Source organism: Protopterus annectens, chromosome 1.part0 (assembly GCF_019279795.1).
Source record: "Protopterus annectens isolate FY-2018-M chromosome 1.part0, PAN1.0, whole genome shotgun sequence".
NCBI lineage: Eukaryota > Metazoa > Chordata > Ceratodontiformes > Protopteridae > Protopterus > Protopterus annectens.
The window spans coordinates 1,199,333,705-1,199,359,591 of record NC_056725.1 but is presented as its reverse complement, the minus strand read 5'-3'; the positions used below and the strand labels follow the sequence as shown (position 1 = coordinate 1,199,359,591).

Here is a 25,887-nt window from a genome sequence, read left to right as displayed (position 1 = left end):
CAGTGGTATAAAAGGGTCATTCACCTATGCCATCTTCTGTTTGTTGTGACAGTTCACTCAGGACTGATTATGTTGTCCTGAAAGTATTTTTAGTCTGTCATTAAGGCCTGGATTCCAGAGTTCACATATTATCCTGTTGAACAGTTTTATCAACTTTTTGTATCTAATTTGCATCCTTGGTAGCAATAGCATTTGGGTATTAGGGCCAGATGTCAGATGCTGAGAGCAGGATTGCATCATTGCTCTATCTCCTGGTTAAAACATATGCTCAGTATGGACCTTGCTTATTCTGCTATCATTAATGTTTTGGTCCTCTCATCCTTTCAGCGTGCATTAGAGAGCAAAGCTGTCTTGCTCAGTAACATGACTTAACCAGATTTTTAAGAGGATTCATTACCTTTAGTCCCTGATGAAGCTGTCATCTGTGCTTTAGTGTCTGAATTTGTTTGATATCTGTCATTCCTACCTTTTTAGCATTGCATTCACTAGACAATAGTTTATAAACTGGAACACATTTCTTGTAGCGGTCTTCTCCTTGCTGCAGTATTTGAGTTACTGGCTCCTATGAGTAAATTACCGTACTTGATTTTGCACAGAGGCTACGCATCCCTCAGAATTAAGCCATATTTTCTTCCAAACTTGATTTCTAAGCCGTCTCTGAAGCATTTAATTTTCATCTCTATGTTCATCGTGTTTCACTGTTGCAGTCATGACATTTGGCTAATCTGCTGGCAGGTTGCCCTCAGTCGGTCTGATTAACAAAGTCTTGAGTCCTGCATTGGTTGCTGTCCCTTCTTCCATGACGTCAGGTCATCAGGGGTATAAAACATGCAGCCGATGCCATTACATCAGTCTTTCTTGCCGTGCGGTGCCGGAAGCAGAAGCAGTTCGCAAGTGCTGGTTGGCCGACTCCTGAAATTTTTGTTTTCGAGTTTCAGAAAAGCAAATTCATTTGGTGACTTACTTCAAACAGGCGGCCACACAAATCCTGTTATCTACAAGGCAAATACTGCAAGCCTTGGTGTTCATGGCCTCATGCATTCTTCTAATTCCATATGCAAGACTGCATATAAGGTAACTTCAGTGGTACTTAAAAAGTATATGGAGTCAACATTGTCACAGCCTGGAAATAATGATTCCTATCCTACCTTGTCTGCGCCCAGAGTTCCTATGGTGGGCAGCGGCCTGCCACCAAAACAAGGGATTGCCATTCACACCACCCCCTGCTGCCCAAACCCTAACTACAGACGCATCAGACTATGCATGGGGGGCTCATCTGGCAGGGAAGTGCATTCAGGGCAAATGGAGCCCAAATCAAATGCACCTTCATACCAATCAAAAAGAAATGCTAGCTATACAGAATGCACTGACAGCCTTCAAGGACTACCTTTATCCAGGACAATTACTGATAAAGATGGGCAACACCACGGTTATGTGGTACATAAGGGGGGGGTACACATTCCTACCCCTCTGCAGACTAGCCATGGCATTGTGGAACATGGCCTTGAACTGCCAGGTACAACTACAAGCTCAATTCCTGCCAGGAAAGCAGTATGTTCTGGCAGATGAACTAAGCAGAAATCTCATGGACACTCACATATGGAAACTGGAACTATGGATTTTCAACATGTTGACATGCAAATGGGGGAGTCCAGACATAGATCTTTTTGCCTCACCCCAGAACTACCAGTTGGACAAATTTTGCACAAGAAGTCATCACAATAAAGCCTGGAAAGTGGATGCTCTGTCCTTCAGCTGAAAAAACCTATCAGTCTATGCCTTTCTCCCTCTGCCTTTGCTCTCCAAGTTCTACTAAAAGTCAAACAGGAAAAACCAAAAATGATTTTGATTGCTCCAGACTGGCCTCGCCAACACTGGTACCCACTCCTGCGCAGTGTGTCACACATTCCTCCGTGGCACCTGCCTCAGACACCTTCCTTACTGTCTCAGCAGGAGAACCAAATTCTGCACCCTCAACTCCAAATATTGAATCTTGCAGCTTGGCTAATCACTTAAATTTACCCTTAGCAGCCCTCAGCAAACCTGTGATGGATGTCATTTTGGAGGCGAGAAGTCCTAGTACTAGAAAATCTTATGCTGACAAATGGAAAAGATTCTGTGCCTGGAATCAATCTCAAGGGATGAGCACAGCAGTGCCCAATTTACCTCAGATTTTGCAATACTTAACTGAGATGCTTCATAAGGGCCTGTCTTTTTATTCCATAAAAATCCATGCCTCAGCCATTTCAGCTCATTACAACACATACCCCCCCCCCCCTTCTCTCATTCTCTTCTAAAGCAGTATCTCAGAGGGGCCAAAAACCTGAGACCACCCAGGAGAGCTCCAACTCCTGCCTGGGACCTTAACTTTGTATTGGAGAAGCTCACTCTACCTCCTTTCGAGCCAGCTGCAACTGCAGACTTAAAATTTCTTTCCTGGAAAACAGCCTTCCTTTTAGCAATCACTTTTGCTCGAAGAATATCTGAATTACAGGCCCTTATGGCAGTGGAGCCTTTCTTCATTTTTCATGTGGACAGGGTGTCACTCAGGACCAATCCATCATGTATGCCCAAGGTGGTATCCATTGTGGCTCTTTATCAGTCCATTCATTTGCCAACATTCTTTCCCAATCCACAGAACAAGGGAGAGTGGATTCTGCATTCATTGAATGTACACAGACAACTTAGATTCTACTTGGACAGGGCTAAATCTTGAAGAAAATCTGAACAACTGCTGGTAGCATTTGCTGCAGGGGCAGAGGGGAAGGCTATTTCAAAGCAAACCATTTCTAAATGGATAAGCCATTGTATTCATTTCTGTTATAAGCACCATGGAAAACCTATTCCCCAGGGGATCAGTTCTCATTCCACCAGGGCTGCATCTACTTCAGCAGCCTTTCTCAGAGGTGTTCCTACCAGGGATATTCTAGAAGCTGCTACCTGGAGTTCAGTTCATACGTTCACCAAGCATATGATCACTTACCAATTTTCTCTAAATCCAGAGCTGGCTTTGCCACTGCTGTTTTGCAGGGCCTTATAGCTGGTCCTAATGCTGTATAAATCCATCCTCCCAACCTTAGCTTTGGGAATCTACCCAAATGTAATGACTGCAACAGTGAAACACTATGAACATAGTGCAGTTGTGTACACTTACCATAAATGTAGATGTTCGAGTGTATTCACTGTTGCAGTCCTGGTTACCCTTCCTCCAGCCCTCTGTTTTTCTTTTACTATACCTCTTCTTTCTTTTATTATGCTTTAAAGCCTTTTTGGTGTATTTGCTTTTGTTTGGAGGTATATTTTTGTGTTTCTTATTATATATATATAAATATATAAATATATAAATATATATATATATATATATAAATATATATATATATAGCTCCCCATTTGCGGGGCAACTGACATCTGGGGCAAGAAAAACTGATGTAATAGTGTCGGCTGCATGTTTTATACCCCCGATGACCTGACGTCATAGAAGAAGGGACAGCAACCAATGCAGGACCCAAGACTTTGTTAATCAGGCTGACTGAGGGCAACCTGCCATCAGATTACCCAAATGTAATGTCTGCAACAGTGAATACACTCGAACATCTACATTTATAGTAAGTGTACACAACTGTACTTTCTATTCCCCCCACCCCTACCCCCCGAAGACTCAAAAGGCTCAAAACGTGGTGTTTGTTCTTAAAGTGATGCAGTGCTATCATAAGAGGGGATCATATGTTCATAAAGCTGAAACATCTCATTGCCTCCATTGTCCCACCAAAGAGTTGTTTTGCTGTGTTGAAGCAGTCTACTTTACAAGTGGTTAGTACACACCATTTTCTTCTCACTAAAAGACCGTGAGGCTGCTGGCCACTGTTGTGAAAGAGCACTTCAGATGAGTCATTGTGGAAAAACTTAATAGTAATGGTCATCGTAATTCATTTTATTCCACATATGCAACCAGTAATTTATTCAGCCTTACTTCACACAAATGATCACCAGTCCTGCAAATGTAGATTAGTGCCTGTTCAAACAGGCTGAAAAACAAGACGGCCATTTAGTTTAATTTACATAAACATCCCAGCGACAGCCACTTTTGTGTATACCTCAGATGTTTGTGAGAAAAATGACTATTATTGACTAACTGTAATTCTGTGATTTACCAGAAAATCAAAAATCTTATGAAGGAAAGGGCAAAAACGAGGCAAAATCAGGAGTGTTTTGTAAAACCAGGGACTGTCAACAACTATGTGCAATTACATTTTGCCTTTCTACCAGTATGTGACCCAAGATGTAAAGGGTAGTATCGACTTAGACTAAAAAAAAAAAATATATATATATATATATATATATATATATATATATATATATATATATTGTTGCTCTTGGTAAGCATATATTGCCAGTTCGCAAACTATATTGACATTCTGTGCATCCCTGTGAAGATTCTTTGTGAAAAATAAAGAAGTAATAATTTAGAAACAAATATACGGGAAGTGAATAAATGACCTTTCTTTTTTTGGGGGGGAGGGGCCATCCTAGAATTACTAAAATGACTGCAGACTGTATGCAATAAAATATCAGTGGAAAGGCAGCGAAGTGCTGCAACTTCAAATCCAGCAGCTGAGCATTTCACATAGAATGAAAAAAATGTATATACATTCTATGTGCAGTACTTTGCAGCTGGAGGTGAAGCTTTTAAAGAGCATTCTTATGGGACACAGTTGGTTTTAGGATACCTAGAGTTTTGTACATGCATTTCCAGCTTTAAGATGATGGTCGCTCTGCTCCTTAGTATTGCTTTCTGAAGAAAGTGGAGATAAAATGCTGAACCCAGTCAGGTGAGCAGTCCTAGAAATGCACACACATTCTCTGTGGCTGACAGCTACTCTTGCATGCATCAAGACCTCTCCAGCAACATGTCAGCTGGGGCCCCCTTAGGACGCTGGGCTTCCCTGGTGCCTGATGAGGGCTGTTATCCCCCCCCCCCAAATGATGGCAGGAACTAAAGTTTTATAGGCGTTTGTGCTGTGATTGCGATCTCAGAAGAGGAAATGTAGTCAGTAACCTACTGCAGTAGCCATTGTTGTAGATCATGTGATATGATGAATACTGACCTCTCGTTTTCCTCATTTCTAGGGAGTACCCTGATTTCTACAAGAAGCTGTATAGTCTTCTAGAGCCAACAGTATTTCATGTGAAGTATCGTGCCAGGTTCTTCCACCTTACTAATCTCTTTCTGTCTTCTACGTAAGTATTGTTATTTTCCCTCACAGAAGCCTAAAAATCATGTTGGTATATTAGTTGTCCTGTGCTGTAATTAACAACATAATGAACAAACAGTACCTTTTTATGCCATCTGGGTTGTTTTTTGGCAGGTTACAATGGAGTAGGTAGGATTTGAGCTCCAGAATGCTTTGACTACTTTTTGTGACCATTTTGAATATTTGTTGAAGGCCCGTTAATTCTGGTCCTTTTCCTTTACAAAGTCACTGCTGATTTACATTTGTAATGGATGCTGGTTGTTTATATGTTTAAATGGTTTTCCTTGCAAAACCAGAAATGCATATGGTTTCTGAACAGTCTCGAATGACATTTACTCAATATCCAATGGAAATTAAAAACTTAATGACTTTTCATTTTGCACCCAGCATGTCCTTTTTTTTTTTTTTTTTTTTTTGCATGCTCTGAAGTCAGAGTCACTGTGGCTACTTCATTAACTAGTTCAGGTTCTTACTATGTACTGGTTTTCTTGCTGTTTAGTGAACCAGCATGTTTACTTGAAAAGTGTGCAGCCAGTGAGATTTAAAGATTTCTATAATCCCTGACATGCTCATGTAATTTCAGGTTGAATTTCCTCAGCAGTTCACCTATGTAAAACACTGCAGGAGCATTTTGGGGCATAAAGTGCATTGCTTTGTGGAGACTGAGATGCCAGAGGATTAATAAAGCTTGTATTGATATTGGCTTAGTGTAGAGCAAACACACAAGTTTAATTCTGTTAAAACAGCTTTGCATAAAGCAACAGACAGAAGACTGAGGACTAGTGTTCATACACCATTGTAAAACTGCCCTTGAGCCTCTGAAAACTGCTTTCAATAGAAAATCTTTTTTTTCCCTCATAACTTTAGAAAAGAGAAACATTATTGTTCAGCCTCTGACACACAGGTGCCAGAAGAATTTATTGCATAATTTTAATACATTCTTAAGTACAGTTTTGTTGTTTTAGTCATGCAAAATACTTTGGTAGTAGAGACTTGTGTGGCTGTTTTTTGGGTGTAATGTCTGTGGAATATATGTGGTCAGTATTGTTGCTTGTTGTATGCTGTTTAATGTTTGTCTTTCGGCTTTTCCCGGTTAAGGGTCGCCACAGCGGAACTCTGGTCCGCTAATGATGATTGGTAGTAGATTTTCATGAACGCTGAGGTGCCAGTTCGACGTCCAACCTTCAATGAAGGCACGCCCATTTACGCTTGTCTTTCAAACGCCCACCCAACCACAGGGAGGACATGCAGACTCCACACAGAAGGCGCTCCCCGCACTCCAGACGAGAATCGAACGGAAGAACCTCTTGCTGTGAGGCAACAACGCTACCGCTAACCCACCGAGGATTTTTGTTTCTTAATATTTAAAGTTACAGGTTCATGCTTTGTTTCTAGCTGGTGCTTGTGTAGAACTTGGAATTTTTTCATGCTCTGATTTTTTTTCTAATGCTTGAATGCACTATTGTTGAGTTTAATATTTACTATGTTTTATGCCTGGCGCAGTGGCATAGAGGGGTTAAAGCCCTGACCGTGTCTGAGTTGACCCATGCTTGACTAGCAGCACAAGGACTAGATGTCTGGAGGATGGGAGTGCACATCCAGTACTGACTTGTCCATCCTGAGGGGAAGGAAGCTGTCTAGGGTTACTATAGTAGCAGCATTACGAGCCTGATTAACTCCACCCTGCAAATTGTATACCTCTTGGTCAGGAAGCTAGGCAGAAGGTCCCATGCACCTCCCTAAGTCTGCTTTTGCAGAGCTGGCAAGGCTGTCGTGGGTGTTGGGAGAAGGACATACTTCCCAGCAGCAGTGTAATGCTGCACAAGCATCCTAGATCTCTTCAGCTTCGGGTGTGCATCATCTGAGTCTTGGATAGGTTGAGACAAATCTGGAAGACACTATGAATGAGGAAAGCAACTGGTGGCAACCAGTAGGTCAGCTGAGCGTGGGGTTAGGGAAGACAAATATTTAATCTCTTCATCTGGGGGCCACTGATAAAAACATTTTACACAGTTGTAGCAGTTTTCTATCTCTTTCAGGTTTTAAAATATTTTTCTTTTTTCCAAGTGCTTTGAATCTGGAGAACAAATTTACTAAGAAACTTGTTACGGATTTGTGTCACAGAAAATAGTCAAAGAAAAATAATTTTTGTAGTGAGAGTTCCCTTCTTGTAGCTCAGAAATCACCTCAGGAGGGCTTCAAATATTTGTCCCAAGTTCAGCAGTATAGACATAGTATTTAAATGTTGAAACCCCTTACTACTGTTTTCTAGCCCAGAGCAGTGATTGATAAAATAGGTATTGTTGGATTCTTGTATGGAGGACGTTTCTTTTGGATAGATGTTAAACATCAGTAGGGAACACTTTGTGTAGATGCAAGGCTGTCTCTGATATCTGGGTCTCCTAGGCATGGATGAGCCAAGACTTAAAGCAGTTTGTCTCATGTTTCAGCATTTCAGGATGCATTTCAGCAGTCCCCCTGGTGGCATCCCTTGCTTCTGCTTGCGGTACCTAAGTTGGCTGCATTGATAAGGAGTTCAGGACATTTGGTTGTTTTAGCAAAAGGAAGTACACGTCCTCTGCTTTACCTAGCATAACAGTTGGTTGAAAAACACTCAATGAAATATGAAGGATACACCATTAAGTTAAGGATATAATGAATGAGCTGCTTTTAAGTCCCTAAGAGATGTAGTCAGATTGAGACCACCTTCATTGAGGGAAATGTGTTAGTAGAGGTGTATATGAGGCATTGATGCCAGTGGTACGGAGACTGCCACAAGCACAGTAGTTTATAGATATGCATTGGCTTTTACCCCCTTCAGGATGTTGGGGAGCAGTTATTAAATGCTCCTGGATAAACATTTGCTGTTTAGTTCCCTTTTCCAGGAAGTTTTCAAGAAACTGAAAGAAGTCTGTTTAGATGGTGAAACAACTTTTCTGTCTGCCCATCTGTAGCTACAACAGAAATTACCTCACAAAACAACAACCTTTTACAGGGAGCAGTTATGGTCAGAGCATTTTAAGCAGAAAAGGATCTTTGAAAAGAAGCAGTCATACAGGTGGCAACAGCCCTGCACCATCAAAATAGGGAGAGGGGGACTAAGCCTTGCCCTGTCTTAGGAGAAGGGAGGAATGTCTGTCCGTATTTAGTAAGGTAATATAGTCAGTACTGACTGTAATTCTTAATTGCAATTCCTTTCTTCTTTCACCCGGCTCCCATTGCGAGTAAAAGACTTTCTTGTTTCAAAAAGAAATTGTTCTAGTTGACCTTGGACAAGTTGGTAAGAGAAATGGTCAGTGAGCTACAAAATGGAATTTGGAACTTTAACTTCCTTGGAATGCCTCATGTCAGATTAGTTTGCACAGGTGATTATGGCACAGTTCTTGCTAGACAGATACCAGAAAGACGGAAAAGGGTTCTTACTGCATGCTGTACTGGTTCTAGCAAAGGATGACTTTTGGGGGTCCCTCTTAAATTTATCCATACTGACTGATTTTTGGAACAAACCAAATTAAGAATGCTGAATCTACAGTCCTTCCATCCTGTCCTTGTGAGGGACACACTGCTGATCACCATGGATTGAAGGATACATGTGTGCTATTTCTGTTTGCAAGGACCAAAGATAGTTTCTTTGCATATTGGTGGGACAGGAGCACTATCAGTTCACTGAATTGCCACATAATTGTTTTAAGGTGGTCACAGGGCTCCTTATACATGTGACACCACTGTTTATCCACCTCAAGTCTGATGGGATTCACATCTGTTTTTCTGTGTATGATTGCTTACTCCATACTGTCATGCTAGGGGAGGTGCAAAGAGCACTTTTCATTGCAGTGCTCTGTGCATTTTCTGACCATCCTTAGTTTTTCTCCTTGAACCTGCAGAGATCTATGCTTACACTAACACCCTGAATGATTTTCCTAGAAGCTATGTTGGATGCAGATAAGCTGGCTGTTTGAGCTGAAAGTCTACCTTTTAGTTGTAGCTGTTCATTGCCTGGATGACCATTGGGACACACATGATGGCCCAGATTCTCTAATGGAAGAGGGGACTGTATACTGAATGGAATAATAATGTGGCGAGATTGTTACACTGGAGATTTTGCAAACATTATGGTATTGAAGTGGCTGAAAAGCACTGGAAACATGAGCCACAGAGAATCGTAGAAAATGATGGTTTACATCACATGGGATCACCCATTACCAACAGTCCAAAAGATAGATGCTAGAAAAATGAATATAGTGGTCCAAGAAAAGAAGACAAAAGTAGCATTGATCAGTGAAATCGCCACACCTAATAACTACAGTGTCTTGCGTACAGAGAGAGACAAAGTCATAAAATACCTCGATCTGCAGGCAGAAACGAGAGCCGTGTGGAAGAAAGATACCCAGACAGTTCCAACAGTAGTAGGAGCAACTGGTCTTATAAAAAAGAATTTACAGTCGTATTTAGGTATGTTACCAATTCATGTAACACCGTATGAATTGCAGGAGGAGTCATTACTGGGCACATTGCGTGTGCTGCGAAGAGCACTTTTGGCTAACATCAAAGAGTGAAAATACTAATTTAATGAACTTTAATCGTACTTTGACTTAAGAATGGGTCCATTCCCGTCATGGTATTAGAAACCCAAAAGACTTGGAGAAATTAAAAAAAAAACAGTCGTTTCTGAAAGCTACGTTAGGCTTAACCTTGAAAATGATGCCATTGGTCAGATTCCAGTACAGCAAAATACAGTGGTACTTCAGACATCTCTAAGAACAACATAAGCACCTCTTAGTGAAAGTGATGACACTTATCTCTTCTGTTAAGAAATAATTCAATTTTTGGTCCCACTAAGGCACAGCCAACCCAAACATTTTTTATTTATTTATTTTTTATTTTTTTTATAACTCCAGGCAGTACTTAGACTTTGACAGCAGAAACATCATACCTGGATTGGGGAGCACATACTACTAACCTCAGGGCCTAAGACATGTGGTGGACAAGAACTGCAGTGTAAAGGAAATGATGGCTTTGCTGTTGGCCTGCCAGGAATTTAGGAATGAGTGGCATATGGGCAAACCAAAAGTGATGTCAGCCAAACACTGTGGTCACGTGGTAGGTAACAGAAAGAGCTCATACTGTCCATTATGCCAGCAGGTTGTGGTGACTTGGGACCAGGCCTCCCTGCAAGACCTGCCTGTTTTGATTTAGATGCACTTCGTTAGACCAAAGTGCTCTTTGGGTACAGACTTGACAGATCCCCCCAGCTTCCCTGAATGGGGGTTAGGCATGCAAGTATTCCAGGTCACAATGTATGAAGAGGGACCCCAGCGATAGACCAGCTTCCTTCTTGTGAGAATTACCAACTGAGAAGTTTTGTGCCATATTCTTGTACCATATTCTTGTACAAGGGACATGGGCCCTAAATGTCTCTTCACTTTCTTGGAGAGGAAAACAACTTTTTTCACCCTTTCCTCCTCTTCTACATCTGCTCTAGAAATTAAAGAAAAAAAGGTAATAATTACTGTGATAACTGGTCTCTGCTAAAGACAGCAATGTATATTCTTCATATGGATCACTGGGCACTAGCATTCATAAGGAGTAGGAAGTCATTAACAGTGGATATTCCCTCCTCAACCTGATTCCACAATCATTGGACATTCCTTGTTCAAACTGGTCTCTCTATGCTCAAGATCTTAGACTGATGCTATACAATAGGAGCAGCAGTCTTTACCATCTTCACTTTTTTTCTGCTATGAGCAAGCTGTTGAGGCTTTTCTCATTGCTGTTGTATTCAGTACTGTGCTTGTTTGCAGAGTTGTTTTTCGTATGTTGAGCTCTTTTTGGAGTTTGTATTCCAAAGAGTTTGAGAGGCTGACACCCCCTGAAAAAGTTACCATTAAGTGTACCAGTAGCAGACAGCTCCCATGGAAGAATTTTTCATCTTAACTGCCTTTTCTTTCTTGGGGAGTATCGCCCAAAGAAAAGCGTATATTTTGAAAAATAAAACATTGAAAAGTAGAATAATGAACCATAAGGCCTTTTTTTTGCACCCTAGAACATCTTTCCTTAAGCATCTGATAGCTGTTTTAGCTTTATTGGAAGGTACTCCCTCTCAGGCACGCTAAAGAAATTTTAAGTTTAAATATTAACGTAGAAGAGAAAAGTCCAAGATGATTCTAACTGGGAAGATAAGGCTAGAGAGACCCTATCAAATGCACAAGTTTAAAGTTTCCACTTCTGTGGAGGCACCAGTTGGTTCGCCCCTGTCCACACGTAAGTTGCACCACAACTGGATGCCACTTGTTTGTTGTCCCCAATGAATTAGCGTGTCATACAGGCTTCTCTGGAAGGTCTTTTGGACATTGCTGGAATTTTTTTTCAAGAATCGTCTGGGTTGTTGCCTTTTGTCTCTGCCTTTGGCTAATCATGTGTCTTCCTAGACATCAGGACACTTTTGGATTGGCTGCCAGGGCCTGAGAGTGATTTCTGCCCAGGCCTTGTCTGATTAAGGAAATTTATTGGGAGTCTTTGACCATGTGACATTATGAAAGAGATTACTAGGATCTGGCCTATGTTTCTCAAATGTCTTCCTTGGTGTAGAACTGTGATAGCAACAGATAGCAGTCATTAGCATCTCTGTAAAAGAATGTTCTTTTTTTTTTTTTTTTTTTTTTTTGGGGGGGGGGTCTTTGAATTTGATACACAAGCATTTCAGTTGGTTTTGAAAAGAGGTGTTAGATTCTCACAGAAGGCACTATACATGGACAAGCCCAGACATATTGTCATCACTGCAATTTTCCAAGTTTTTGTAGATTTTCTCAGATATACATCCCAGGAGCTGGACTCTTGGCCATCTGCACCCAACAAACCAAACAGTTGTATTGAGGGGATGAAAGGGCCAAGTGTTTTTAAGACAACTGGCTGATCCAGCAGTCATCTTGGTAGATGTGATGAGTTGTAAGCCTGCGCGTCAAACACTACATTACAAAACATCAAAGTAGAAGGAATCTCTTGAAATATGTAGTTCTGTTATTTGGCAAAGCTCACAGGTTCTAGTAATAGGGGGACTTTTTAAAACAAAAGGGAAAAGATGATAGAATTAATACAAAGCTCTGCAAACAGGACTGCTGTGGAGGATTAGGCTTGCCAGACTTGTAAGACCTCACAGAAAATAGACAAGCATGCCATTAAATGCGAGTCTGTCAGAGATGCAGGTTTAGGAACTGTGTTGAGAAGTCATGCACAGCTCAGGATGCAACCTTACTTGATAAGGTGCTGCATCTTAAATGCTTCTCAAACAAGGATTCATTCTTGTAATGCTCCTCAAAGCAAGTATTCTTTATTTTATCATCCTCAAAAAGTCCTTAATAGGCTTGAAGAAAAAGAGAGAACTGTGCAAACCGATGAGCATTTATTTTCCCTTTTGTGCTGAAATATAGTAGATATTTTCCCAATAAGCACTGACCCCTCTGTTGGAAGCAGAGTAGATTGAAAAATTCATGCAGAAGAAAGCTTTCCAAAAGAGGGATTGGAGATGAGGAAATGGCCAGGGCAGGTCATGGGGGCAATGGACTTGCCTCTTTCTGGAGATATTCCCATTAATTTCTCTTTGACTAGCTTGGGTACTCCACACCTCTCTCATTCATAAACCTGATAGAAGACTTTAATTCAGAAGCCTCTCTTCTGTATTAGACACTCCCCAGATGCCCTCAGTGCCAGATGTGTAGACCAGCTCCTCACTTGCATAGCCACTGTAAGCGCTCCTCAGTAGAATAAGAAACAAGTTCTTTCCAGACTGTTTTCTATTCCAAGAAAAGATGGAACTTGGTAGCTCATTCTAGGCCACTCAATCCTAAGTAAATTCTAAGGTTGATAAGTTCAGAATGCTGGCAGTTTGTGGCTTGTTTGCTTTTCTAATTCCTCAGACCATGATGGTAGCTTTGGATATGAAGTAAGCCTGTCAGTTTTTCCAGACATCCAGTATTGCAAGAAGTTTTGGTAGGGACATACCACTTTTAATCTCTTTCTGCTTTCCACCAAATGTGGTGCTTTCACCAGATTCTTAACTTCTATGTTTGTACACCTCATACTCTTTGGTGTCCATATTTACCCATGCCTGGATATCTGCTTTATCCAGGTCTAGTCCTAGGTGGAAGTAGTCAGCTCTGGGCTTTACCAACTTCTGCTGGACTACCGTAGGGTTCTCCTGCAATATGCAGAAATCTGATTGGTGTTGGTTTTTTTTTCCTTTTTTTTTTTTTTTTTTTTTTTTTTTTTGAAGCAGTCCTAGAAATTCCGAAGAGCAGAATGCTCATGTCTCAGGGTAGGGTTACACTTAAACTTTCTTCTTCAGCCTTGCTGAAAAACACAACTTGACATCCGTGAAAGCTCTGATATCTCTGGGATACATCGAACCACAAAAACCTTGCTGCGGTGCCCAAACCAGACGGTCTTCAGAAAACCACCAGTAGAAACAGTCAAGCAAATAATTTTAATTAAGTTGACTGCTTTCATTCAGCTTTGGAAACTTCATCAGAGTATAAACATTAAACTATTTTCATTTAAAAAACCTGCATTACAAGTCACATGGCTGTTAAACCTATCGTACACTTCCAGCACTATAAATCACATAATGCATAACATATATTACTTAAAAGCAATAAAAATGCCTGAAATTCCATCCTAAAAATACCAAAAGTTACACTTCATTTAGTTTTAATTTTAATATTCTGTTAGTGGAGCACTTTTCATTAAACCCTGGAAAGTTTGTGGCATTTAACCTTAAATTCACTTCAATTCATATGTTTCACTGTATTCCTCAGTAATTGATCCACGGGGATTATTAACTATCTGTTCTAATACAAAAAAACACAAAACCATGTTTTTCTTTTTTCTCAATATGCTTATATAAAGTGTTAGTATTTTTCTTCAAATCTCCTGTAGATTTTCGTAAATATGTTCCCTTAGCTTCCTTCTGTTTTTTTCCCATATAAAATACCCGGTATAATTTACATTGGGCCAGATAACCTATCTTGAATCACAAGAGCAGCTGCCATTTGGAGTAATAGTCGTCCTCTCTTTGAGTTTTATATTATTTTTTTACCGTAATATATGGGAATTGATGATAATGGCCACTTTAAATATACCGGTTGCTTTCTGGTCTTTGGGTCTTGTAAAGAAGGGCCGATTACCATTTTCTAAATAGTTTTTTGGAAGATGGTCTTTCCTTTATACTACACAAGGTCCATCTCCCAACCTTTTCCTGATCTCACTAGTATCACAGAAGCGGGCCCAATCCTTAAGGAGAATATCTGCAATCAAACCACTGTCTAACGTGAACATAGTAATGAAGGACTTAGTGTACTTAGACTGAACTTTACTCTGATTTTCATTGCAAATATTCCCGGTCCCTAAAATTAAAGGCAATTAAAGCCCATTTCTCCTCTTTGCCACTACTTTGTCCCTATTTGCATAAACAAAATCAGAAAGGTAACCCTATTACAAAACATGTTGACCAATGTATCACATTCTTCAAGGGATACATACAACTCTGAGATCATTCTTGCGAAGCATATAAATTATTGACCTTTAACCACCACTTTCTTTTGGTACTTGAGGCGCCAACTGTTGTAATGCAAGAAGGAATTCAAAACGCTGGGCTTTCTAGATACAAGAAACTGCAGTTAGAGAGTAGTTATTTGACAAGATGTATTGACTTGTATCAAGTGCCCAAGGGACTTAGGAGTTGGAAGTTCCCGAATGGGATTGTCAAGGGTCCAGAATTCCACTCAGAACTTTTGAGTGTACTTGATAAGACTGGTTGCGAGCTCATTATCAAATATAATGCCTTACAGATGGAAGCACTGTTATGTCATATTGACTCCCTTAACCAGTCTATCTGCAGTGATTTGCTTTTTGACAGTTATACTTCCAAGTATCATGGCATCTTTTCTAGTATCAAAAAAATGTGTGGCCTTATGAAATGGAAAATCTGTAGTTACAAAGCAATAATGATGACTGTGTTAAAGGAAGAGCACATCCCTCTCCCCCTCCCTTGATATATAGTAGATAAGTAAGCTGAGAATGAAATAAACCACTGACAGATAAGATGTGGCCTGACTTGCAGGCACTGAGTGAAACAGAGCCTGTCCCTTTAGGCTTTGGTGTTAAGGAGATCGGAACAAATTATGAGCAAGGAGGGGGGAACTGATGGGAGTGAACCAGAGTTACGATATGAACAATTTGAACGACAACAGTTTTGTGAAGCAAGGGGTCAGGCTGAAGAGGAGAAATTACAGAAGTGAATTTGCTTATGGTTACAGAGGTTGACCCAACGTGTGATTGACTGGTAAAGATTATTTGTATTGACTCTTAACGATTTTAAAATGTACGATTATTCTTCAGTAGATGTCAAGGACTCCCATGCAAATGTTCTATCTAGAGATATGACTTTTGCACCAGCTAGGAGAGCTGATATGGTGAATGTGTTGATTTAAAACTATGTTAGGAAGTTGAATTTTCCTTTATGGTTTAAATCTGACAAGTTTTGAAAGGGCATGCAAGCCTGTCGGTAGGCCTAGTGTTTTCAGTCCCCCCCTGCATTACTCTCTACAAATCTTTGAGAGGTTAACAGAATTGGATATTAGGCATGCATTAAATGGACCTAATACATTTAAGTACTACAATATTTCTGATCATGAAGTAAAACTTTTGAACGATATTTGTGGGGAGGTTGATCTGAGGGTGATGAAATCCAATAAGGGGGGATGGGTTGGTTAAAATGGATAAGGAAGATTATTCTAATCTGATGAATATGTTATTACTCTCTTGCAATGAAATGAACATTGCTTATAGTAAAAATAGACTTATAATTGGAAGATATGGTTTTGCAAGTTCAATTGGATAAGAAAGATTTCATGTTTGTTTAATGACAGGCCAGTACTCCCTAAGATGTTTGGTGTACCCAAAATTCATAAATCCATTAGCAACCCACCTCTGAGACCTGTAGTAGATGCAGCTAAATCTAAGACCCATTTAATAACGGAATTTCTGGACACTAATCAGAAAAACGGGGTTGAAAGGATACCACAGATATGTAGGGACTCTTGGGATTTTTTGAATAGTCTCATTGTGGTGCTGTTAAAGTCTGAAACTATTTTCTTAACTATACATCTAAAAGACTTGTACTCTGTGATACCCCATGACACTGGGTTGCAATGTTTTGCAGAATGTATTAATGTTTGTGCTACTTTGTCTTTCAAAAAATAAATGGTATAGTGGCTCTTTATGTTTTGAAAAAAACAATTTTATTTACTTTAAAGGCAGTTATTTAGGCAAAAACTGGGGTAGCAATGGGGGAAGCTCCATTTTGCTAATTTTGTCATGGCCCAGTGGGAAGCAATTTGAACATTGGTGAATTTAAAGATGCCTGGTCCATTTATACTAGATTTTTGGATGTTTTTTATTATTTTATGGACTGACACATGGAGATTGGAGGACTTCATAGTGTACTCTAAGCATTTCCACTTTGACTCTTCCCTGAAGAAAGATATGCAGCTGGAGTCAGCGACACTTAAGGAGTTCTCTGAAAATAGATGGTTTAAATTTGAAACAGAACTCCTAAAAAACTGACATTTGTAAGGAAATGTTTCAGCGGTACCAAACTAAAATGTCTGACACTGAGAATGCTGTAAATGACACTGGGGAAGATTAGAGGAGGAGGAAACACACAGAATATGTATTAAAAGCAAAACATCTGGTTATCAGACAAAATAGATGACCTTGAAAACAGAGAAAGGAGATGCAACTTAAGAATTTCATTTTATCAGGAAAAAAATACAGAAGGAGATGACCTAGTTGCTTCTTTTATCATCTTGGATTCCAAAGTTATTAAACATCCAGGAAGAACTCTCTTATAGCATCAAAAGAGCACATAGCTATAGGTAAACCCATGCCTTCTACTTTGTCAGCTCCTCAAAGATCTGTAGTAGTAAAACTCCTCTCATTTATTGATCAAGACCTAATTCTTTAAAAAGCTTGTGAAAAAGCTCCATTGATGTATCGTCAAAACAACATAAGATTTGACAATGATTATTAAGCTGAAAACTTAGAAATGAGGAAAAAATTGATCTGAAGTAGGAACTTCATTTGTCAGCAACCTTTGGGATACAGATCCGATCTCAGATCCGAGCCGGCAACTTCTATCGTAGCATAGATCCGAGCTCCTAGCTTCTCCCGTTACCCATAATCCCCTGCCTACCCTAACTGACCTCAGATCTAGTTTGCCGCTCTTCAAGCAACAGTTAGATTCCAGAGCTCTTGGCGTTCTTGTGAGGAAAAAAGTTTTTCTTGCTTCTTTCTGAGTGATTGTGTGTGCGTGGTAGGTTTACCCTTAACACTAATCTTGTTATTATTTTAGCTTTTCAGCTTAAATTTAATTTAAGATATTTCTGCCTCCCCCGCTGGTCGTAGCGTGTGTGTGTGACTTGAGTGTTAGGGGCCTAGTGAGTGTGCTTTACTGTAGTAATGTCGGAGGCCCCTAAAGCCATTTTTTCGAAATGCACCGAGTGTGGTCACAAGCTTTCTCCGGCTGATGGCCACACTCGGTGCGTTAGGTGCCTTGGGGTTGAACACCTCTCTTCGGGTTGCGCGATTTGCGCGGCGTTCAACCCCAGGGCACTCAAGGGTCGAAGCTAGTTCTGGCGGGTCTTTTACCCCCAGACTCTGCTTCGTCCTCCGGTACTTCGGTGCCTGCTACCACCCGGTAGCGGTCACTCCTGCCTCCCTTCCTCCGACCGGGACTCAACCTCCCACTTCGGCTCCGGTGGATAGGGAGTCCAGGAAAGAGAAGCGGCGGGAGAAGCACCTTAAGCTGCGGGCCGATGACTCCCCATCGGCTCCGCCCGCCAAGAGGGCTTCTCCGTCCAAGTCTTCTCGATCTCCTCCTCCTCGGATCCGATCCCCTTGTTTCTCCCCGGGACCTGAGGAGGAGGTGATCCGGTCCCCGTCGAGGTCATCGAGACGACACTCCAGGTCTGCCTCGGTGGCCTCTTCGAGGTCCACTTTTAGCATGTCTGATGCGGACATGGACCGGATGATGAGGAGATTCATCCAGGCCCAGATGCAGATGTGAGTGCTCTTGCCCCCCCCCCTCTGGGGGGAGCTCGACCCCTTTTTTCGCTCCTATAGCTCCTTCTCTGACCCGCATTCTGGATTCAGAGTGCTCGGAGCCGAGCCACGTTGGATCCGGGGGTAGGTTGGAGCCGACTGTGCTGGGCACATCAGCTCCGACTCCCTCGAGTTTGTCGGATCCGACCTCTCGGAGCCGTGGGCCGAGCTTCGGATCCAAGGGATTCGGTGTGCTTTTGGCTCCGTCCCGGTCGGAGCACACTGGTCCTTCGGATCCGACGTTCTCTGCGCCGGGTCCGATCCACGCTTCGGATCCGAGTGGGAGTCGGATCTCTGATCCCCCTCGGCTTTCGCTGTGGTGGAGAGGACACTGTCGAGTGCTTCCAGGTCTCCGGTCCTGGCTTCGGCTCTCTCCCGCACTCCTTCTCATCTGGTCCTGGTTCCCCTCATCCGGCCCTCGGGGCAGCCTGCTTCAGCGCCTCTAGGAGTTCCAGTGGAACAGGATTCAGCCGGTGAGGACTCCTCGGACAGCCCCCCTGAGGAGATGCCTCACAAGGCAAAGTGCAAAAGGAGGCACATTGACTCCCCTGAGAGTCTCACCGAAGAGACTGACTTGGATGAAGGGGAAGGCTCCCCTAGATCACCCCCTGAGGATGTCTCCTTTGGAGATATCATGGAAATGCTCAAAATCAGGGGTGGGTGGTCTGCCCCTAAGGCTTCCTCTGATGAGTCCGTATTCCTTGAGGTGTTTTGAGGCAGGACCATCTACCTCTTGGGTGTCCCCTCCACCCGACCCCCTGGTGGATCTCATATCCTCTAGGGCTTGGAAGGAACCGGACACTGTAGAGCTGATCCCCAAGCGTCCAGACAAGATTTTGAGCCCCCCTGCAGAGAGATCACACTGGAGCAGAGGTCCCCCTGTAGATGCCATGTTGGTGGCTGCAGCCACCAAGAAAGAGTTGGCTCAGGAGAGCCCCACGGTTCATCCTCCGAGCAAGGAATCTCGCGCGATGGACCGTCTTGGGAAGCGGGCCTTCAGTTCAGCGACCTTCTCTATGAGGGCCTTGAACTACATGGCGCACGTTATTCGGATGCAGCGGGATCTAATTAAGGAATACGCTGCTTCCCCCCCCAGGGTCCATGTCGGAGGGAGACAAGGATCTGTACTCCTCCCGAATGGCCACCCTCCGCTCTATCTCTAACACCTCTATGCGGCTGTTGTCTCATGCTATGGAGGGAGCTGCTAGAGCAGGCGGAGTCGGGCTTGTCATGAGGAGACAGGCCTGGCTCCGTCACTGTGACTTCTCGGAACCCTTTAAGGCGTCATTCGCGAATGCCCCTTTTGATGGTTCTGCACTGTTCGGCAAAACCGTTCGCGACATTCTTGTCCAGAGCGAGAAAGACGGGAAGACCTTGTCTGCCGTCGGAGTCTGCTTCTCTGCGCCCCAGAGGTCCTTTTCCAAGAACCAAAAGGGTCAGAAGAAGATGTGGTTCCGAAAATCGCATCAGTCCCAGTCTGCTCAGGACAACCAGTCCTCTCGTGGCAGAGGAGGACAGGGAGGACGCCGCCCCAGAGGCAGAGGGGGTCCCAGGAATTTTGGGTCCAGAGAACCGTTCTGTGAGAGGCAGCCGGGGGGCGTTTTTTTGAGGCACCTAGCAAAATGGGAGTCCATAACAACGGATCACTGGGTGCTTCGTATTATATCCAGAGGTTACCAAATTCCCTTCATAGTAAACCCCGGAATCGGAAGCCTTCCCGACGTTCCACCCAGTCAGAGGGAGGCGGCTGCTGCAGAAATTCAGCAGCTTTTGCAAAAAAGAGCCATCCAGCCCGTCCCCCCAGATCAAGTCGGATCAGGGTTTTACTCCAGGTTCTTTCTGGTGCCAAAAAAGACGGGGGGACTCTAGGTCTATCCTCGACATCTCTCTCCTAAACCTGGCGGTACCCAAAGAAAAGTTCCGAATGGTCACGTTGCAATCCGTCCTCCCCTTATTGTGGGAGGACGACTGGATGTGCTCCATAGACCTCAAGGATGCGTACTATCACATTCTAGTGGACAGGCGTTCCAGGAGGTTTCTCCGCTTCCGGCTGGGAGCCAGTCACTTTCAATTCAGGGTCCTTCCCTTCGGTCTCACCTCAACCCCCAGAATGTTCACCAAGGTCCTAGCGATAGTAGAGGCCCACCTGAGACTCCAGGGAATTCAGGTCTTGCCATACCTGGACGACTGGCTCCTTACGGCCCCAACAAGGCATCTACTTTGTTCATGCAGGGATTATTTCCTCAGTCTGGCTCCACTATTAGAATTAACCATCAACATGACCAAATCCTCTCTCATCCCTACACAGGTGTTGGATTTTATAGGGGCGAGACTGGATTCCAGACAGATGCTTGCATTCTTGACTCCAGATCGGCTTCGGAACCTGATGCTGCTCCTTCGGCGGAATTGATCCTGAGGGCCCTAGGATCTATGGCGGCTGCAATCCCTCTGTTGCCATTGGCCTGGTTGAACATGAGGGTTCTGCAGTGGACCCTCCAGGTACAATGGTCCCTGTCTCGAAACCCCCTGTCTCACCCCATTTCCTTAAGCAAGGTTTGCAGAAGATCGCTCCTGTGGTGGCTCCAGTCTCCCAATCTCCACACGGGACGTCCCTTCTCACTACCTCCGCCAGTCGACACGGTGACCACGGATGCTTCTCGCCTGGGGTGGGGGGGCATTTTTCAGGCAGGACAGTCCAAGGCACGTGGAACGACGTAGAGACCACTTTACATATCAACGTCCTAGAGATGAGGGCGGTGCTTTTGATGTTGCAGGCACTACACAACTCTCTTCCGGTAGGGACGATTGCAGTACAGACAGACAACATGTCTGTCATCTGGTACATCAACAAACAGGGGGGAACCAGGTCTTACCCCCTTTGCCGCGAGGCGATGAGAGTGTGGGAATGGGCGATTTCCACCAACCGCTTTCTCATAGCAACGCACATTCTGGGACGGTCCAACATTCTAGCGGACAGGCTCAGTCGTACTATCCTGACTCCTTACGAATAGTCTCTCAACCATCGAGTTGCAGAGCAAGTATTTGCCCGATGGGGGCAACCTTGTTGCGATCTTTCTGCCTCTCCTTCAAACACCAAATGCAATGATTACTTCGCTCTGATCCCCCCTCCGGCGGGAGTCCCCGAGAGACTCTCTAGTTCATGCTTGGCCTCCCGGTCTGCTTTATGCTTACCCTCCTCTTCCCCTGATGTTGAAATTATTACAGAAAGCCAGTCAGCTGGGGAGCATGATGATCCTCATTGCCCCATTCTGGCCTCGTCAGACGTGGTTCCCTTACCTAGTGTATTCACCATGGATTCTGGATCTCATTCCGGATCTCATTTCTCACCCTCTTGATCTTCTGACTCTGAACCTGGTCAACCTCAAGCTGACGGCTTGGTTGCTCCAGTTCCACTCCTCATAAGGACTCCCGGGATCTCATCACCTGTCAAAGACATTCTTGTAGCAGCTCACAAGCCTTCCACCAGGAAGGTTTATGGAAGTAAGTGGAAACGCTTCACCATTTGGGCAGAACACCGTCGTTTAGACCCTTTTACAGCCCCGATTAGCGTTGGTTCTAGATTTTCTAACCTCTCTTTCACTAGGGGGCTAGTTCTTCCACAGTCAAGGTACAACTGGAAGCAATCTCATACTATCACGTGGGGCAAGTGTTTGGCCCTCTTATCACTTCCAAGCTGTGTAAGACCTTCCTCAAGGGTACCTTCGTCCTTAGACCTCCAGTCAAAGAGGTGGTACCTCCATGGGATTTATCCTTAGTCTTGCAGGCCTTGACTGGTCCCCCATTCGAACCGGCGGCCACGGTTGATCTCAAATTTCTCTCTTGGAAGACAGCCTTTTTGGTGGCCATAACTTCAGCAAAAAGTGTGTCGGAATTGCAAGCTCTTTGTGTCAAACCACCATATCTGGTCTTTCACCCGGATAGGGTTTACCTCAGGATCAATCCGTCCTTTCTACCTAAGGTATCTTCAGAAGCGAACATCAATCAATCTATCAATCTTCCAGTGTTTTTCCCCAACTTTCATAACAAAGGAGAGTACAAGCTACATTCCTTAGACGTACACAGACAACTACGTTTTTATATCCATAGAACTGCTGATCATAGGCAATCCGATAAGTTGTTTATCTCCTTTGCCAAAAGTAATTTCAGAAAGTCAGTTTCTAAAGTTTCTCTCTCTCGATGGATCTCGAGTTGTATTCTTTTAGCATATCAGAGCTCGGGAAGGCCTGCACCTCAAGGAGTCCATGCTCATTCTACTAGGGCCGTTGCCACATCTGCGGCCTTTCAAGCTAGGGTTCCACTGGATGACATTTGTTCCGCAGCCACTTGGGCTTCATCTCACACCTTTATCAGCCACTGTAAAATAGATGTTGTCTCCCGAGGTAGGGCGTCCTTTGGCTCTGCGGTGCTCCGGAATATCCTTCCATGAAGGCCACCTAAGATTTAGGTAGCTGCGGACTCTGTCCCAAAGGTTGCTGACAAATGAAGTTCCTACTTTAGATTAAGAAGTTATGTACTCACCATAACATCCTATCTGAGTAGGTATCTTCATTTGTCTGCAACCATCCCCCCCTCCTTCCCCCTGACCAAAATGATTGTTCTTGTGTTATTAGCATATGTTCCCATTGGGACACTTTTATCTGCTGTGCTATGGGGCAAACTTGATCTGAGGTCAGTTAGGGTAGGCAGGGGATTATGGGTAAGGGGAGGAGCTAGGAGCTCGGATCTATGCTATGATAGAAGTTGCCGGATCCGTATCCCAAAGGTTGCAGACAATTGAAGATACCTACTTGGATGGAACGTTATGGTGAGTACATAACTTTATTTTATTTTATTTTATTTTACATTTGTTGACCGGGCTGGTCCAACTGGATTTATGTCCATTTTCAGCAGAGGCCCGGGGAGAAAAGCTCCACATGCAAGCGATTGTAATATCAGGTAAAAATATTAGACATGGTTATAATATATATGACAAAATCATTGGATATGAAGGCAGAGATGGAGAAAAAATAGTGAGTGTATTTTGTTAGGAGTTTCTAGAGCTAGAGAAAGTAAAAAAGAAAAAAAAATGAAAAGAAATTTTTCTAGTACCTAGATAGCTGAGGAAAGGAAGTTATTTACAGCAGAGAAGTTGAGAGTACCTAGATACCAAGGTAATCTAGTCAGGGTTGCTACAGGGCAGAGCCAGTGGGTTTTGAGGTGTGTTTGAGTTGGGATTTGAAGCAGGAAGAGAGGAGATTGCTGTGAGATTGTGAGGAAGAGTATTCCAGGTTTTTCCTACTGTATTGGAAAACAAGGATTTGCCAGCTGAGTTATTGGGTTTACTAGTTGATATAAGTAGTTTGTCGGAGGAGCGAAGGCTTTTAAGATTGCAGTATGGAGTGATAAGTGATGTGAGAATGGGTGTGTTTAAGGGTTTGTAAAGGATTTTGTGGGCTAAGGAGATCTGTTGAAATAGAATTTGGTTTTGTAGTTCTAGCCATTGTAGTTGCCTTAAGTTTTGGCAGTGGTGAGTTCTAAAAGTAGAATTGGTGGCAAATCTGGCAATATTGTTGTAGGCAGCAGACAGTTTTCTGAGGTTAGCTTTGGACAATGAAGTATAGATGGGAGAGGCATACAGGAGAGTCGAGATAAGATGGGTCTGGGCAATGGAAGTTCTAGCATGTGGAGTAAGGAATGGTTTAATTCTATAGAGGGAGCCTAGTTTTCTGTTAACTAATTTTATAGTATTGCAGATGTGTGTGTCAAAGGTCAGATTGTTGTCTATTTCAACTCCGAGTAGCTCGGTAGATGGATCGGGTGAGATGTTTGTGCCATTAGTTGATGTGACACTGAAATTCAGTGGAGAGGATTTTGGGTTGGTGAAAAGAGTAATAATTTGTTTTTTTTTGGGGTTCAAAATTAAGCATCGTTTGAGGAACCAACATTCTACGGTTTCAAAAGTATTTTGGGTGAGAGAGTGCAGTACAGAGGGGGATGAGGCAGAACAGATTAAAGTGGAATCATCTGCATATTGTATACAGGTGGCAGGAGAAATATGGGTATGGAGATCATTAATGAAAATTGAAAGAGGAGAGGGCCAAGAATTGAGCCCTGGGGAACTCCTAGAGTAATGGGAGGTGGTTGGATAAGTTATTTTGCCATCTCACTGCCTGTTTTCTGTTGTCCAGGTAAGAGTGGAACCATTTAATTGAGCTTGCGTCAAGTGCAAATGATTTAAGTAAGTGTAACAAGATTTTGTGATTGACCATATCAAAGGCTTTGGATAGGTCAATAAATATAGCAGAGCTAAGGGTATTATTGTTCCTATTTTTATTGATGCAGTCTGTGAAGGAGAGGAGGGCAGAGGTGGTGCTATGGTAGGGTCTAAAACCATGTTGACAGTTAGCTAGCAGATTGTTAGTTAACAGGTGTTTCAGAAGTTGCTTTTGGACACATTTTTCCATGATTTTAGCAAGAGGAGAGAGCAAAGCTATGGGTCGGTAGTTAGAGAGTTCAGTTGATTTTCCTCCTTTATGAAGGGAATAACATGAGATATTTTCCAGAGAGAAGGAATGTAGCCTTCTTCAATGGTTCTGTTAATCAGGATGGAGATGGGATAGGTCAGTGCATTAGCAGCAACTTTTAGATACATAGCAGGTAGATGGTCCGCAGATGGAGAGGATGGTTTAAGTTTATGTAGCAGAGTACAATTAGTGCAGAGGGAACAGGTTGAAGTTGAAATGTGGGAATGGAAGTGTTAGAGGAGGAGGAAAGACTGGAAATATCAGGGAGAGTTGATTGGAAAGAGACTGGACAGTTTCAGTAAAGAAGGTGTTAAAGGCATTGGCAGTGTGTTTGGAGTTATATTGGGAGGTGCCTGCTGGGCTTGGAGTGTCCGATTGGCCAGGTTTCATGAGATTATTTATTCCTGCCCAGAACTTTTGTGGGTTATGCAGGTTAGCCTGTTGCAAATGGCAGTAGTAGTTTCTTTTATCCAGAATTACTGCTTTTTTTGTAATGTTTCTTATTTGTTTAAAGTTGAGATGGTCTGTGGGATCTTTAGTACTGTGGTATTTGGACCAGAGTTTATCCTTCAGGATAATCTTTTGCCTTGTGTCCTTTGTTAGCCAAGGGGCGGCTCTGAAGGACAGTCTGATGGACCTTGTGGGGGCATGTGTCAAGAATAGATAGGAATTTAGAGTTAAAATATGTCACAGCATCATCCAGTGGGAGGTGTTTAAGAGGAGACCAATTGCAGGACCTAAGTTCTGCTTCAAATTTATCTGGGTTAAAAGTTTTGTTTGTTCTAACTATTTTGTATTTTGTTAAGTTAGGTTTATCAGTTTTATGTCTAATTAGATAAATAAGGGCATGGCCACTTATATCATCAGGTAGTGTACCTACTGTATATGTTTGGTGGTGGTTATTTATCAGAATCCAGTCTAAAATGCTTTCTTTGTTGGTAGGTTTATTTTTTCGG

The 25,887-nt window shown here is 42.9% G+C and overlaps 1 protein-coding gene across 1 annotated transcript in view; it reads left to right on the top strand.

Moving 5' to 3' along the window:
• The window catches only part of NOC4L (nucleolar complex associated 4 homolog), a 528,079-nt gene that overhangs the window by 265,041 nt on the left and 237,151 nt on the right, over positions 1-25,887 (top strand). Inside the window, exon 11 of the mRNA XM_044065551.1 lies at positions 5,128-5,238. Coding sequence (XP_043921486.1) covers positions 5,128-5,238 — 111 coding nt within the window. The remainder of the gene's footprint in view (positions 1-5,127; positions 5,239-25,887) is intronic.